Raw genomic sequence first — 15,904 nt, forward strand, 5'->3', positions numbered from 1 at the left:
TTCATGGGAATGATTGAACAGATATTCAATATAAAAAAAAATAATGATTTAAAAATGTATGACTTTTATTATTATATTGCTAAGCATAGTTACCCATTTCTAAAAGTTTAAATCCATTTTCTTCTGCTAATTTCTTCACATCATCAATATCTCTAAGTCCCCCACTGACTATCTCTATAAATATAAAATTGCTATATACATATAATGGAAATAATTGTAGGTGGGGTGGAGGAAGGTGGTAGAAAGTCACCAGGCAACCAGCTTTAACTTTTCCTTTCATTGGTCAAATTTGCATGTACCCTTTTCAACCATAGATAAAAATAGCATGCAGTGTCCAACAATCATGATCCATACATTTTTCATGGAATAGCCCTTTAAATTACATGTACATGCATTAACAGTCCATAGTCAGGATTAAAACTGGAAGAAAATCAGTAATTGGAAATCTCTGAACTTGTTTGAAGTATTTTAAAAGCTGTTGGCTAACTGAAAATCTGTAATCAGTTGATACAGGTATGTAAATATAATTTCTTTTGCTATTAACTGAGATGGTTAGAAGATTTCTGTGAACAAAAATCGTCTTCATAAAATTGAGAATAGAAATATGGAAAGTTTCAAAGAGACAACAATCCGACCAGAGCAGAGAACAGCCGAAGGCCACCAATGGGTCTTCAATGCAGCGAGACACTCCCACACCCAGAGGAGTCCTTCAGCTGGCCCCTAAACAAATATGTTACTAGTTGAGTGATAATGGACGCCATACTAAACTCAGAAATTATACACAAGTATCCATCTTGATACAATTGGCCACCCTGATCATGCAGTTGAATGGCCATTTGAACATGGTATACTAGTAATACAAACCTTGCTCTTAGAGAAGAATCAAACTGCACATTGCTTTCAGGAGTAATTGTGCCTTGTACGGCAAATGGCTGAAATAACATAAAATAAAATAACTTGGGGAAAAGAAGAATATCATACAATGAGAATCAAATTGTTCATTGCTTTCAAAAGTAACTGTGCCTTGTATGGCATGAGTTTTTTTAACAAAAAAATATTTGCAAAAAGAGAGAAATATTGGCCATATTTCACATACATTATAATCACCTATTTCTATAATTTTTCTGCAATAACATGCTAATCAAGATTCTTTATAAGTTATAAGTTTTGAGTCTATTTGGACCTGTTAATTTGTTAAATGTCCAAATATTGCAATATTTTCATCTCAATCATTAATTTTCAATTGAAAAATAAATAATTTCTAATTTCATGCATGTGATGATGCTGCACTGAATCAAACCTTATCAATTTCTGTTTGAATTGTAAAATGTAAGTGATACTTAGGAAACTGCATGTTCTTTATTACTATTCAAACAGACTTACTCCGTACAGGAATAGATATCCAGCAGGCCGCAAAAAATACTTTGCTGTTCTAAACAAACCCTGCAAAAACAGAATCATAGGTAAACATAATTAAATTCAATTCAAAAAGTATTTCTAATAATCAAAAAGATTGTTTTTTTAATTGTTTGGTTTTATTTGTGTGACAGTCACTTTTCTTAGCTACCTGGTAATTTATTAACTTTCAATGGTTTAATAAGTTCTTTAAAACAAATGTAGTGTGAATTATCTCCCTTGAAGATGTCTGAATAATAAAACAAATGAAAAGTGTGAATTATCTCCCTTGAAGATGTCTGAATAATAATAAAACAAATGTATAGTGTGAATTATCTCCCTTGAAGATGTCTGAATAATAATAAAACAAATGTATAGTGTGAATTATCTCCCTTGAAGATGTATGAATAATAATAAAACAAATGTATAGCTGTCAGATAACTGCAAGTACTCTCAGATCTGTTCCTAGTGTCTTTTTGTTGTCGGGATGTTCAAGTACCTGGCCACGTCCTCTTGTATTTTTGTCCATCTGATGAGTTAAACCTTTTTCAACTGATTTTTAAAGTTTGTTCTTATGTTGTACTGTTATACCACTGTCCCAGGTTAGGGGGAGGGTTGGGATCCAGCTAACATGTTTAACCCCATCACATTATTTATGTATGTGCCTGTCCCAAGTCAGGAGCCTATAATTCAATGGTTGTCAATTGCTATGTGTTACATATTTGTTTTTCGTTCTTTTTTTTATATAAATAAGGCCATTAGTTTTCTCGTTTGAACTGTTTTACATAGTCATATCAGGGTCTTTTATAGCTGACTATGCGGTATGGGCTTTGCTCATTGTTGAAGGCTGTACGGGGACCTATAGCTGTTAATGTCTGTGTCATTTTGGGTCTCTTGTGGACAGTTGTCTCATTGGCAATCATACCACATCTTCTTTTTTATATGTATAGTGTGAATTATCTCCCTTGAAGATGTCTGAATAATAATAAAACAAATGTTTAGTGTGAATTATCTCCGTTGAAGATGAATGAATAATAAATTAAAAAAATAATTACAAACTATTGTTACAAAATATTCTACATAGAGGAACTATATATCTCTATACTCCTTGAGTGAGCTAATTTAAATTTTAATAATTTGGTGGTTTTGTGCAATGCTCACGTCATAGGTATGACTTATGACAATGTCCATGCTTAAGCTTATGATTCAAATTAAATAAAGCTTATAATAAAGAAAGTTAAGCTAGACAGTCATGAATAATAAGAACTATAATCACCAACAATTGAATTCTTGTCCACCCGAAGATGGTCCGAGAACACAATTATTTCGTAGTGCATTTCTTTTAGAACATAAATGAAAATAAAAAAAATCCCACCTGCACTTTCTCAAAGAAATTTTTACAGTGTGTTGTACTACTTTTGGGACAAATTATATCAAAATTATAGAAAACTTCATCGGCTCTAACTCAAAATATGGACAATTCTATGTTTAGGGCGTCTTGAAATCTTTTGACAGCTTCTGAAGTGCTAATTTTTAACCTTTTTCAGCTGGACCAAATCACTACTTTCCTTTAAAATTCTGGACCCAAATTTTTTTACAGTGTAATTTCATCCCCCTACTTGCAATTTGAGGCATTAAACATGGAGAAATAAATTTGGAAGGGGTATAAAAATTAATGGCAAGTAACCCACTGTCAACACTAGGGACTATATTCGTGAACAACGAAAATCAAGGGACGACAAAATGTCAAGAATGTATACTTACTATAGCTGTATCCCATGGAGATATATGGATCATATTGATATTGTTTATTATATCTACATTTCCTGGACTTATTGTGTCTATTTTTAGGTCTTCTGGAGGTGTTGTAATGTCGACATGTAGAGGTGGATGTACATTTTTCACACCAGTATGTGCAGTATATGCTGATATACTATATAAAAAAGAAAACTGAATGAATATATTATTTATGTTAATATTTTATTGCTATTACCCTTATTATTAATATGAACCCAGAAATCAACATTTAACATAGTCATTTTACTTAGCTATTCTATATTACAGTTCATGACACAATATACATGTTATATATAAATTTTATGGACTCTGTATCCTAACATCAACTAGAGGCTCTTAAGAGCCTGTGTCACTCACCTTGGTCTATGTGCATATTAAACAAAGGACACAGATGGATTCATGACAAAATTGTGTTTTGGTGATGGTGATGTGTTTGTAGATCTTACTTTACTGAACATTCTTGCTACTTTCAATTTTCTCTATCTATTATAAACTCAGCCCTTAAGATATAGAGGAGAATATTTTGTAAAAATTTACAAAAATTTACCCAATTAATGAAAATTGTTAAAAATTGACTATAAAGGGCAATAACTCCTATTGTCTTATTTTTAGATCTTACTTTGCTAAACATTATTGCTGTTTACAGTTTATCTCTATCTAAAATAGTATTCAAGATAATAACCCAAAACGGCAAAATTTCTTTAAAAACTATCTATTGGGGGGCAGCAACCCAACAACCAGTTGTCCAATTCATCTGAAAATTTCAGGGAGGATAGATATTGACTTGATTAACAATTTAACCTTGTCAGATTTGCTATGTTCTATTTTCAGCCATGGTGGCCATCTTGGTTGGTTGGCCGGGTCACCGGACACATTTTTAAACTAGATACCCTAGTGCTGATTGTGGCCAAGTTTGGTTAAATTTGGCCCAGTAGTTTCAGAGGAGAAGATTTTTGTAAAAGTTAACGACAATGGACAACTAAGGACGACGACGGACGACGGACACCAAGTGATTGGAAAAGCTCACTTGGCCCTATGGGCCAGGTGAGCTAAAATTGTATTATTCATATGGTTGATTGAATGATTCTTGGTGTTCAACATCACTTTTAGCATTATAGGCCATACCATAGCAGTCAGTTTTCATATGGAGGGAAGTCCCTAAATTTCTAATCTTAAGCGGAGAAACTGACAGTCCTTGTCAATTAAGACTAGTAAATGTATTAGAGTAGAAAGCACCTGTCATGTGCAGGGTTCCAACTAACAACCACAGTATTGAAAGGTTAGTGGCAGTCAAGGACCACTCAATTAAAAAGGCTCCATAATCATTCATATGTAATACAAGTCTCAATTACTATCCAATTAAGAAATGTTCTCTTATAAAATACTATTCCTATGTTTCATTTATTTGCTTTAGCTGAACATTCATGTCAAATTTTCATATGCATAAATTATAAATGAAAGTAGATATATCTTTATTTTTGCTTTTTTTTTCATAATTCATTATCAAAGACATGTTCATTAATAAAATGCAATTATTCTATGACCTATTGTAATTAGACTCACAAAAAAATCAACAAAAGCACTTCATGTACTAAAGGGATTAAATTGACATTTTTGTACATGTATAGTGTAATTTTGTCATTATAAGAAATAAGTACTAAGTGCATCATCTACAAACAATATGTTATTGAAAATGACATTGAATATGATATAAAAAATAAGACTTATATATTATGTGTATACACACCTTCCCAAATTTCTTTGGTCATATTCAGTCGGTTGCCATGTTATATTTGGGTAGAACTGAGCAAAATGTGCAACATGAACTCCTGCACCTGAGGCAATCTCTAAGGCTCTACCTTTGAAACCTTGAGGAATATATTTCTGTAGGACTTTAAGAATTGGTTCCTTGTTTCTCTCAGCTGCTGGTACATGAAACATTTTATTGTTTAAAAGCTGAAATAGTAATAAGACATTCTATTCTAAGATAGATTTTACCACAATAATCCTTAAATTGTATTGTATTGAGCATTTTTAATTGATTATAATTCATATGTTGTATGTTTAGTTTTATTTCATCTGTGAGATTTTATTACGACCAAAAAGTTTATACAAGTAAAAACTTATTTCTTGATGGCCTATACAGCTTCTGAGTGATTGTGGTGATATTTAAATGATAATTAATATTTCCATTCCTGAAACAATTTTTGAATCATGTAACAACATATTAAATATCATTGAATTATCATTAGTACATAAATATATATATGTCCCATAAAACCGTCCTGGTCACAAACTCCAACAAATTATACTATGGAATATTTTTAAAGTCAATAAGACCATGACTGAGGGGCTGGGGTAAAAAAAAAATCCCCAAGGAATAAGATGTGCCAATACTAAAACAACTGCATTTACCATTAAAACTAGAGGCTCTAAAGAGCCTGTGTCGCTCACCTTGGTTTATGTGCATATTAAACAAAGGACACAGATGGATTCATGACAAAATTGTGTTTTGGTGTTGGTGATGTGTTTGTAAATCTTACTTGACTGAACAATCTTGCTGCTTACAATTATCTCTATCTATAATGAAATTGGCCCTGAATGTGACAGTGGAAAATATTTTGTAAAAATTTACTCTTTTTTTAAACTAGATACCCTAATGATGATTGTGGACATGTTTGGATAAATTTGTCCTCGTAGTTTCAGAGGAGAAGATTTTTTTAAAGATAACAAAAATTCACCAAAAATTGTTAAAAATTGACTATAAAGGGCAATTACTCCTTTAGGGGTCAACTGACCATTTTGGTCATGTTGACTTCTTTGTAGATCTTACTTTGATGAACATTATTGCTGTTTACAGTTTATCTCTATTTATAATAATATTCAAGATAATAAACAAAAACGACAAAATTTCCTTAAAATTACCAATTTAGGGGCAGCAACCCAACAACGGGTTCTCCGATTCATCTGAAAATTTCAGGGCAGATAGATCTTGACCTGATAAACAATTTTACTCCCAAGTCAGATTTTAACCTTAAACGGCAAAATGTCTTTAAAAACTATCTATTGGGGGCAGCAACCCAACAACCAGTTGTCCAATTCATCTAAAAATTTTAGGGATGATAAATATTGACTTGATAAACAATTTAACCTTGTCAGATTTGCTCTAAATGTTTTGGTTTCAGAGATATAAGCCGAAATCTACATTTTACCCCTATGTTCTATTTTTAGCCATGGCAGCCATCTTGGTTGGTTGGCCAGGTCACAGGACACATTTTTTAAACTAGATACCCCAATGATGATCGTGGCCAAGTTTGGTTAAATTTGGCCCAGTAATTTCAGAGGAGAAGATTTTTGTAAAAGTTAACGACGCCGGACGCAGGACGCCAAGTGATGAGAAAAGCTCACTTGGCCCTTTGGACCAGGTGAGCTAAAAATGATTAGTGGCTAACTTTTTTTTAAATGACCATTTACAAACTGTTGACTGAAACAGCATGCCTCAGTCTCAATTACTTCACAAGTGGCATTAAAAAAACTTTAAAATGAGATGAGCTATTCAGCTAAATATAATATAATTCCCTGTTTGATTGGAGTATGCAGTTGTATTGGTATAATGTTCAATACAACTGCATACCTCAATCGAACAGGGAATTGAAACTTGCAATATGTCAGAGACAACATCTGGACCAAAGAGTAGATACAGCTTATCTTCACTACAGCTAGAAAATTGTGCCCTCAGAAGTTGGCTTGATCTGGCCCTTAATCTATTATATATACTAGTTCAGCGAAGTGGATGCATCTCTTAATTCTGAAAAAAACCAAATGAACCAAAATAAATGTATCATAGACAAATTACCATTAATTGCTTCTGAAACTGACTTGATCCCAAATTTTATAAAAAGTATGACTGATTATTGAATTTGACTCCTGCCTTATTCTGATACTGATAGTAGATTGGCTACTCTTAGCATCAAATTGGTTTAAATTTTACTGTGTTTTGTCAAAATATTTTTATTGTGATTTGTCAGAGGTCTCAAATAATTAACGTTATCGTTACTTTTAGAAACAAATTACAGTGATTCGTCAAAATCAGTCGATTTTTATATCGTCCGAAAGTTCATTGTCATGCACCAAAAACTACTGTTAACATCATTTGTCAAGAATTATAAAAGTGATTCGCCATGAAGGTACCACTACCCTCTTAGTCTTATATAGGCAATTGTTTCTGTCAATGGCAGTGGTGAATAGGGGAAAAAAAAGGGGGGGGGGGTACTGTCTGCACTTGAACAAATGATTTTTCGAACAAGTGTGGATAGTTTATTCCATTAAAAAAGGGCATGTGTGTATAGCGTTTCAGCTGTAAATTTTTGTGTAATACAATCAATAATTTGAGCTCTATATATATCATATATCCCCTCTCAAGTACACATCAGAGACATATACTATAGTACATATGTACAATGACAGAGCTCTCTATAATAGTAATATGACACAAAACATGCTGCTGTTATTTCAAATTTGTTGCATTTTTTGGTTCTTTTTTGCACTTAAAAATTTGTCAAACCTCACCTGTTTGAATAGTTTCAATAACATAAAAGCCAAAGGTCATAAAATAGGAAAATGTTGGATTTGGCTAACCGGAAGTGCAATTTACCTTATAAATCAGCCCAAGTTCGGGAACGAAGTAACTTTTCTAATATCATTTGCTTGAAATTTCAATTGAAAGTAATGTCCTGTTTCAACTTTTGTATTAAAATTTGCTTGTCACAAAACTATAACCAAGAGTGACTTAGTCAACAACAGGTCAAACGTTTTATGAAGATTCGATTCCGGATATTCTGACGATTCTTCTTCGGAAACTGTGCCAAATATTAGTTTATTCCCGCGAAAATTACTTCAGCACGATTTGCAGCAAGTATAAGGGATGGAAGGATATTGGGCAAAAAAAGGATAAGGTGTTTCCCAAACTATAAAATTATACATGTTTATCACAAAAGTTAGGGAGTTGACGAGTTATCTGCTTTCTACAGACGAAACTAAACTGAAAATTTGATAGCATTTATATAAATTTGAAGAATTTCCAACCCCTTCATTTGTCAACAGGTTCTATAAATACACAGGAATTGGAAACTTTATCAATAGCCATCTTTACAATCCCTTTTTTACAGCTTATTCAACAGGACAAGTTGATACCAAAATTAACTCAGGGGTGTGGAAATGCTTCTTCTTTAAGTTTTCCAGTTTTCCATCTGAATAAAGATGATTAATAACTGGTATGCCCGACTCGCCCGACTCGTACATTTGAACAACTGGACAAGTAATTATTTTTGTCTCGGTTGCCCGTGGACAAGTAAAAAAAATATACAAGATCCAACAAAAATATAGAATGAATTCCAAAACATATAAAGATGATTAATTTATGTAAAGAAACCAATAGTCAGCGAGTAAAAACATCAATGTCCATGACATGACGATAAATATCATAATACCGAAATAGATCGATAACGAAATTGATAAAAAATAGTTATGCGAACCCGGGTCGCGTAACATTGCATTGATTTTGTCCATTGACCCGGGATCGTCGATTAGGTTTTACCCATTATTCACCGGAAGTAACATTTCTTTAGTTTTTGTATCGACAGTCAGATTGATAAATATTATAAAAGACACCGGTCAAGCAAGACAAAATGAGTTATGAGTCGAGTAGAAAACCTAAAACGCAGATGGAGAAGAACACGTATTTTAAAAAAGATTCGGAAGCGAGAATTTCAGACATCTTGTATATTAGATTGCCCTGGCTATCTTGGATGGAAATTCGTTAAATAAATAATTTGTTGTCTTATCTAGTATAGAAGACAGGCCAGCATGATTTGTTGTCAAAGTGGTAAATAGAAGAGATGATTGAATTGCCACTCAAGACAATTACGAAAGAAACAAAACATGTGTCAGTTGAGAGAAACACCAAAACTTCACCATGTTCACTAACTGTCCTCTTAATTTAGTATATGTACCTACTGGCTACAATTTTTATACAAAAACTGCTGTAAAATCGTCCTCTGCATGTTATCTCATTGGTTGGTTTGCTGTTAGGTATCTGTCCCATTGATGTTAACACATTTCCTACTTTCCTAAAGGTTTACACAATATTAACAAATGGATTTCATTTGTTTGTGATGCAAAAAAGTGCTAAGAATCATATATTCATGATATTAGCTAACGAGGAAATACTTCAAAATTTATTGGGACGATCAGGGCAAGTAACTTTTTTTCCGGACAAGTGAAATTTACTGTTTTACTTGCCCAGGGACAAGTGCTCACAACAAATATTTCCACACCCCTGTAACTTGTCTGAATGGAATTGTAACTTGTCCCAAAAATAGATTTTTTAAAGTTTAAATACCACTTAAAAAATGTGAGTGGAGATCATCTGAATCTAACTGTAATGTATATATATAGTCCTGTCTAGTCGCACTACTTGGGTTCTTTGTTTCATAAATGCCAGTCTCGTCAGACTCTGCACATTAGGCACGTACAGTCCCGTAGTCCTGTCAAGTCTTACACTCTTTTGGTTTACATTGTCTTTTATTTTGGTAAAATAATGATTATTATGAATAATCAGTTTTCCAGATTTAATCACTACTTTTGATATACAGAAACCAAAGTGCATCAGTCCCAACATTCATAACATCCTACCTACATGTACATGACCTATGCATGAATACTTTTATCTATGAAATATATAGTCAAATAGTCTTGTTACAAACTGATGTTTGTGTGTTTAACCATACTTGTGAAAAAATTACATAAATTGTGCATGGTACATGTACATTTTAACCCTTTCACCGATGAGTCCCAGTTTACCGGGATTAATGCTTCAGACAGCTGACGATGAGTCCCGTTTTACCGGGATTGGAATACCTCTTTTATATTTCCTGCTCAAACCAGTGCAAACATGAGTTATCTTTCTTTGATGAATACCCGGATGAAAGTGTAAACATGGCGCTTCCGTTTGTTGAAAACCGTGTCAAAATCAGAGGAAATTTACTGAATTTACGAGAATTTGAAATGAGGGAACATTTTTTTTGAAAGAAAATGGATGAATTGAAGCCAAACTAGTATACTTTTTTGACATAAAATGTTGTTTTATGTACAAAACATTTGGAATGGACATCGTTCAGTGTGAGAAATTAGTACAGCCTCGTAAAAATTTTCACAATTTTGCCGTTTTTGGGTTAAAAAATTATGATTTGGGGTCAAAGAGCAGAATTTTGAGAATTTCACCTACATAATGCCGAAAATTTGAAAATTTCAATATTTTATGAAGAAAAAATTATCAAAACATGAACAAAACTGTGTTTTAATAGTGTTAGTGAATGATATAAATACACAAATAACTACAAACAAGTTTTTATTGACATTTATTATGAAGATCTCCCACTTAAGTACTAGTAGCCAGGGAAGCCATCGTCTAAGAATTGTTTCAGTCTGGGCAGCAATCGGTGGAAGGGTCAGACTTGGGGTAATTGTAATTGTAATTGTAATTGTAATCGTTAATCAGCTGTAATTGATTACAATTTTTCAAGTAATCATAATAATCATTAATCAGCCAAAAATCTGATTACATGTAATTTAATTTAATCAATTACTTTTCAAAATACCCTGTAATTCTGATTACTTTTTGATTACATTCTGATTACAATGGAAAAAAACTTGAACTGTGTTTATGGTCAATAAATGTAATTTTTATTTAATAAATATTCAACATGTTAAAATAGTTTGGTTTACTCTATAGCATTTTAATTGATGTGTATACTTCACAAATGCTTCAGTAAAAAATAAACTGTTATTAGTACTGTGTTGAAAAGTCATCATTAGCCTTACAATTTTATGTCTCTGGCCTTAGTAAAAGTTATTGTACATGTATTCACAATTTAAAGATGTTCATAATATTATATATATATTTGATAAAAACTGTTATATTTAGGTAATAATTATGTTATACTTTTCTGTAACCCTAAATTATAATCTTTTGTTAATATTGTGATTTTTGTCAACTTTGAATTGACTGGTAGGAAACCAATTAAGGTTTGTTTTTATTGCAATTTTTGATTGAATATAGCTGTAGGACAATATAAATGATAAAATTTATCTAATTAGCACAAACTAAATAAAAAAATGGACAAATATCTTGTTTAAAATAATTATTTTTTTATATACTTGGACTGGATATGAATGCTTTAATTTAAAGTACTTGTATTTGGTTTACAATTTCATAAAACAATTCTATTAAAATTTGACATAGTTTTCAACTGGTAACTTTATTTCATCCATATTTTAACTTCCATAAACTGCACCTTGAAATACATATAAAGTCTGTAAGAAGTCAGTAGACAAACAGCAAACTCTTTATAAAGCTATATTCAATTGAAGCTAAATAATTCAGATATCAATGATGGCAAAGTGTAATGGGTCATGACCAGTGATTCAATGTTCATGTATGTATGTCGTGAACTTTTGTGGTTTATTAAATAGATGAAGTTTGAAGTTATCATTTTATAATATATAAAACAAAATCTTTCTAAAAAGTACTATAGTTGATTTAAACGTTAATTCATTCACATCATTCAAATTGGTTATATTTTTAAATTCATTGTAATCAGATGTAATCATGATTACTTTTCCAATGTAATCATTAATTTAATCAGACACTTTCAGAAATGATGTAATCATTAATATAAATTAATCGTACAAATGACAAAGTAATTGTAATTTAATCAATTACATTGAAAGTAATCGGACCCATCTCTGGAAAGGGTTAATATATTATATGGTTCTGGGACACAGTTATCATCCTTTGAAATTTTGTTGTTTACAGTTACTGTAAATCAACAAATTTTTTGAGTAATAAAGTAAAGCTAATATAAACTGTTGGGAATATGTAAAACTTGAATCTTTCCTTATTTGTAACTATACCTGTCGGCATGGTTAGTAAGTTACAAAATAGCAATCTTAAAATGCTTTGAAATTGGCTAGAAAAAAAAACCCAAAACAAAGTATCCACTATAAAAAGGAGTAGGTTCAGTAAGACCCCTTTTTGGCCCAAAAATTAAGCAGTTTTGCAAAATTGTGAAAATCTTTTAGTTATTTTTTGGAAAGTAGAATGCTTCTGCTACATAAATATGTGCTGTTTTTGACAATACAATGCACATATATTGTGTACTAGCATCATAAAGTCATGCTAAATTACTGAAATCTTCACAATTATAGCATTTTAGTTAAATTTTAGACGGTTTCCGTCTTAAATGAAAGTGGCCGCATTCGTGTTCATTCATAATATTGAAATGTAAGTTGCATTTGATGATAATACATAACATATATAAAGGTTGAGGATGAACACGGATGCGGCCACTTTCATTTTGACGAAAACCATCTGAAAATTGACGTTTTTTGGTATATTTGATAGATTTTTCATATTTAAGCTTGAATCGGAGCGTTTTTAATGACTGAATCAGTTAAAATCTTTAACATAAACTAATCGAATCAATTGAAATAGACACTTAAGTGTTTAAAAAGTGTCCTAAATATCTCGTTAGATGAAAATGAAATTTGGGGCCAAAATCGGCCCTTACCGGACCTACTCCTTTGGTTTACAATAGTTCCTTGTACTAGCAGTGTGGACAGTGTATTACTTGCATTTTTTTTTCATACTTCTTTCAAAGTTACTTCTTTATTTTATAGGGACCAAATACACAAATGTAGCAAGTAGGGAGATGAAATTACAATAAAAGATGTATCATAAAATTAAAAGCTATTTGTTTCAATTGAAAATGTTCAAATTAAGTATGTCTGGGGCTATCTTAACAGATTTCAAGGCCCCTTTAATCTATAATTGTCAATGTTTTGAGTTCCAGCTGGTAGACTTTCTATAATCTTTTACATGTAAAGAATTTTTTTCTGATCTGTCAAGATATTTACTCCCTTTTATTAGCTCACCTGGCCTAAAAGGCCATGTGAGCTTTTCTCATCACTTGGCGTCCGTCGTCGTCGTCGTTAACAATTTTTCAAACATCTTCTCCTCTGAAACTACTGAATGGATTTGAATGAAACTTAAAATGATTGTTCCTTAGATTATCCTGCACAAAGTGTGTGCTTTGATTTTTGATCCGTCAAAAAACATGGCCGCCGTTACTTAAAATAGAACATAGGGGTCAAATGCAGTTTTTGGCTTATATCTCAAAAACGGAAGCATTTAGAGCAAATCTGACATGGGGTAAAAATGTTCATTAGGTCAAGATCTTTCAGCCCAGAAATTTTCAGATGAATCAAACAAACCATTGTTGGGTGGCTGCCACTTAATTGGTAATTTTAAGGAAATTTTGCAGTTTTTGGTCATTATCTTGAATATTATTATAGATGAAGATAAACTGTAAACAGCAAAAATGATCAGCAAAGTAAGATCTACAAATAGGCTAATATGACCAAAATTGTCAATTGGCCCCTTTATAAGGGGTAAATGTCCTTTAATGACAATTTTTCACAATTTGTTCATCATATTTGCTAACTTTAAAAAATCTTCTCCTCTGAAACTACTGAATGGATTTGGATGAAACTTAGCATGATAGTTCCTTAGATTATCCTGCACAAAGTGTGTGCTTCGATTTTTGATCCGTCAAAAAACATGGCCGCCCTTACTTTAAATAGAACATAGGGGTCAAATGCAGTTTTTGGCTTATATCTCAAAAACGAAAGCATTTAGAGCAAATCTGACATGGGGTAAAAGTGTTCATTAGGTCTAGATCTATCAGCCCTGAAATTTTCAGACGAATCAAACAAACCATTGTTGGGTGGCTGCCACTTAATTGGTAATTTTAAGGAAATTTTGCAGTTTTTGGTCATTATCTTGAATATCATTATAGATAAAGATAAACTGTAAACAGCAAAAATGATCAGCAAAGTAAGATCTACAAATAAGTTAAATATGACCAAAATTGTCAATTGACCCCTTAAGGGGTAAATGTCCTTTAATGACAATTTTTCACAATTTGTTCATCATATTTGGTAACTTTAAAAAATCTTCTCCTCTAAAACTACTCAACCAAATTCAACCAAACTTCATTTGAATGATCAGTAGGGTGTATAAAATAAAGTTTGTGTTTTATTTTCTATTTCGTCAAAAAACATGGCCGAAAGGCATTGTTTACCAGGTGAGCGATTCAGGCTCTTGAGAGCCTCTTGTCAATGCTTAGCATTGCTAGTTGAATGGTTAGCATAAGGAGGCATGAATTCCTGTTTATAATTCAGATTGTCTGCGTTGTTGGTATAGCCTAGACAGAGAATACAGTCATAACGAAAACAAGTTATTGTAAAATGATATTTAAAATAGAATCACAAGAGCCCAATCTTTATTTTTTCCCTTGCATTCTTTATATTTTAGAACAAAGCAAATATGCCTGGTTTTGAAGAGGGGTTCTCCCCATTCTCTAATCCAGGAGAAAGACCTGATGGTTCAATGGATTATGTTGTTATTAGTGGTATTTCCTGTCGTCTGCCAGAATCAGAAAATATGGAGGAATTTAAAAAACATTTGATGAGAGGAGACAACATGATAACAGAAAATAGAAGATGGGAACCAGGTAAATAATGTAGGACAGGTTTGTTGTGCATACAGGATAGCAAACTTGAATTAAAGGAGATTGATGGGATACCTTAGGCTTTATATTACAAATATATTGCAATTCAGGTCAGTTGCAATCATAACACCGATTGAATGAATAAGCTGAAATAGCATGTCAGGTTCATGTAACCTAGACACTCTATCTTGTGCAATTTTAATCGTTTTTGTTATAATTGAATTTTTACACAAAAACTACTTAGAAATATGGTATGGGAGAAAGAATCTTGTAGATATTTTCAACAAAGATTTTATGTTCCCTTCATGAGAAGTTTGTTATATCCCAACTGACTGAATGTTCACCCAACCTGACCCCTCAAAAAAAAGTTTTCATTCATTTAGTACTGTTTCTGTTCATAAAAAAATATAATAATGAATCAAGATTTCCTGATACTTTGTTGTATGTAGCATTCATTCTGAATCTCAAGAGCATGTAAAAATGACAAACTGGGTCACGTACAATGTAGTGTTATTAATTTATACTTGGTACTAGAAATAATGACTTGACAATTTTTGACCACCTCTCCCTTCCCCTTACCCCATCCCAAAATATTTTTTTTAAGCAGTTATTCTTAAAATTGAAGTCCCAAAAATATCAAAAGACATTGTGGTTAGAAATTTCCAGAGGATATTATAGTTTTTGAAAAATAATGAGTGAAAGTGGCATACCTTACTTGTCTATAAATTTATAACTCCTGTTAAAGTATAAAGGTTGAAGATATCTATAAACAGTGTGTTGAGATGAATAATATTGACTTTAAAGATGTACTGTACAGATATTTGCTGACTTTTAATTATTAAGGGAAAATGTAAACATATATGTTATCAAGTGCAAAAGTTAATATCTGTTTAGATTAGAGAAAGTCTAAACAAACATTTCATCTAGACATACTGGTGTATACAAGTCAATATGTAAACTCTTAATCACATCTTAGATATATACTGAAATAAAAAAAAAACTAAACTTGCTAGTTCACTGTGAATATATTGAAATAACTAATAATTAACTACATTGAAAAATCAATTCTCCAGCCACTCATT

At 31.9% G+C, this 15,904-nt stretch overlaps 2 protein-coding genes across 3 annotated transcripts in view; one reads left to right on the forward strand and one right to left on the reverse strand.

Annotated features, from left to right (window-relative positions):
- Positions 1–79: 79 nt before the first annotated feature.
- LOC139489902 (UPF0585 protein CG18661-like) lies at positions 80–6,962 on the reverse strand. Its single transcript, XM_071276749.1, is given in 7 exon segments — positions 80–160; positions 162–174; positions 865–932; positions 1,384–1,443; positions 3,160–3,328; positions 4,940–5,148; positions 6,827–6,962. Coding segments are annotated over 6 exon segments (585 nt in total). The 5' UTR covers positions 5,134–5,148; positions 6,827–6,962.
- Positions 6,963–8,013: 1,051 nt separating this feature from the next.
- LOC139488061 (fatty acid synthase-like) overlaps positions 8,014–15,904 on the forward strand; it is a 44,938-nt gene continuing 37,047 nt past the window's right edge. The window contains exons 1-2 of one of the 2 annotated variants that reach the window (XM_071273394.1): positions 8,014–8,147; positions 14,627–14,825. In XM_071273394.1, coding sequence (XP_071129495.1) covers positions 14,639–14,825 — 187 coding nt within the window. In that variant the 5' untranslated portion in view covers positions 8,014–8,147; positions 14,627–14,638. Of the gene's footprint in view, positions 8,148–14,626; positions 14,826–15,904 lie in introns of those variants that run through there. The other variant, XM_071273395.1, reaches the window with a different exon arrangement.

Source organism: Mytilus edulis, chromosome 9 (genome assembly GCF_963676685.1).
Source record: "Mytilus edulis chromosome 9, xbMytEdul2.2, whole genome shotgun sequence".
NCBI classification, from domain to species: Eukaryota; Metazoa; Mollusca; class Bivalvia; order Mytilida; family Mytilidae; genus Mytilus; species Mytilus edulis.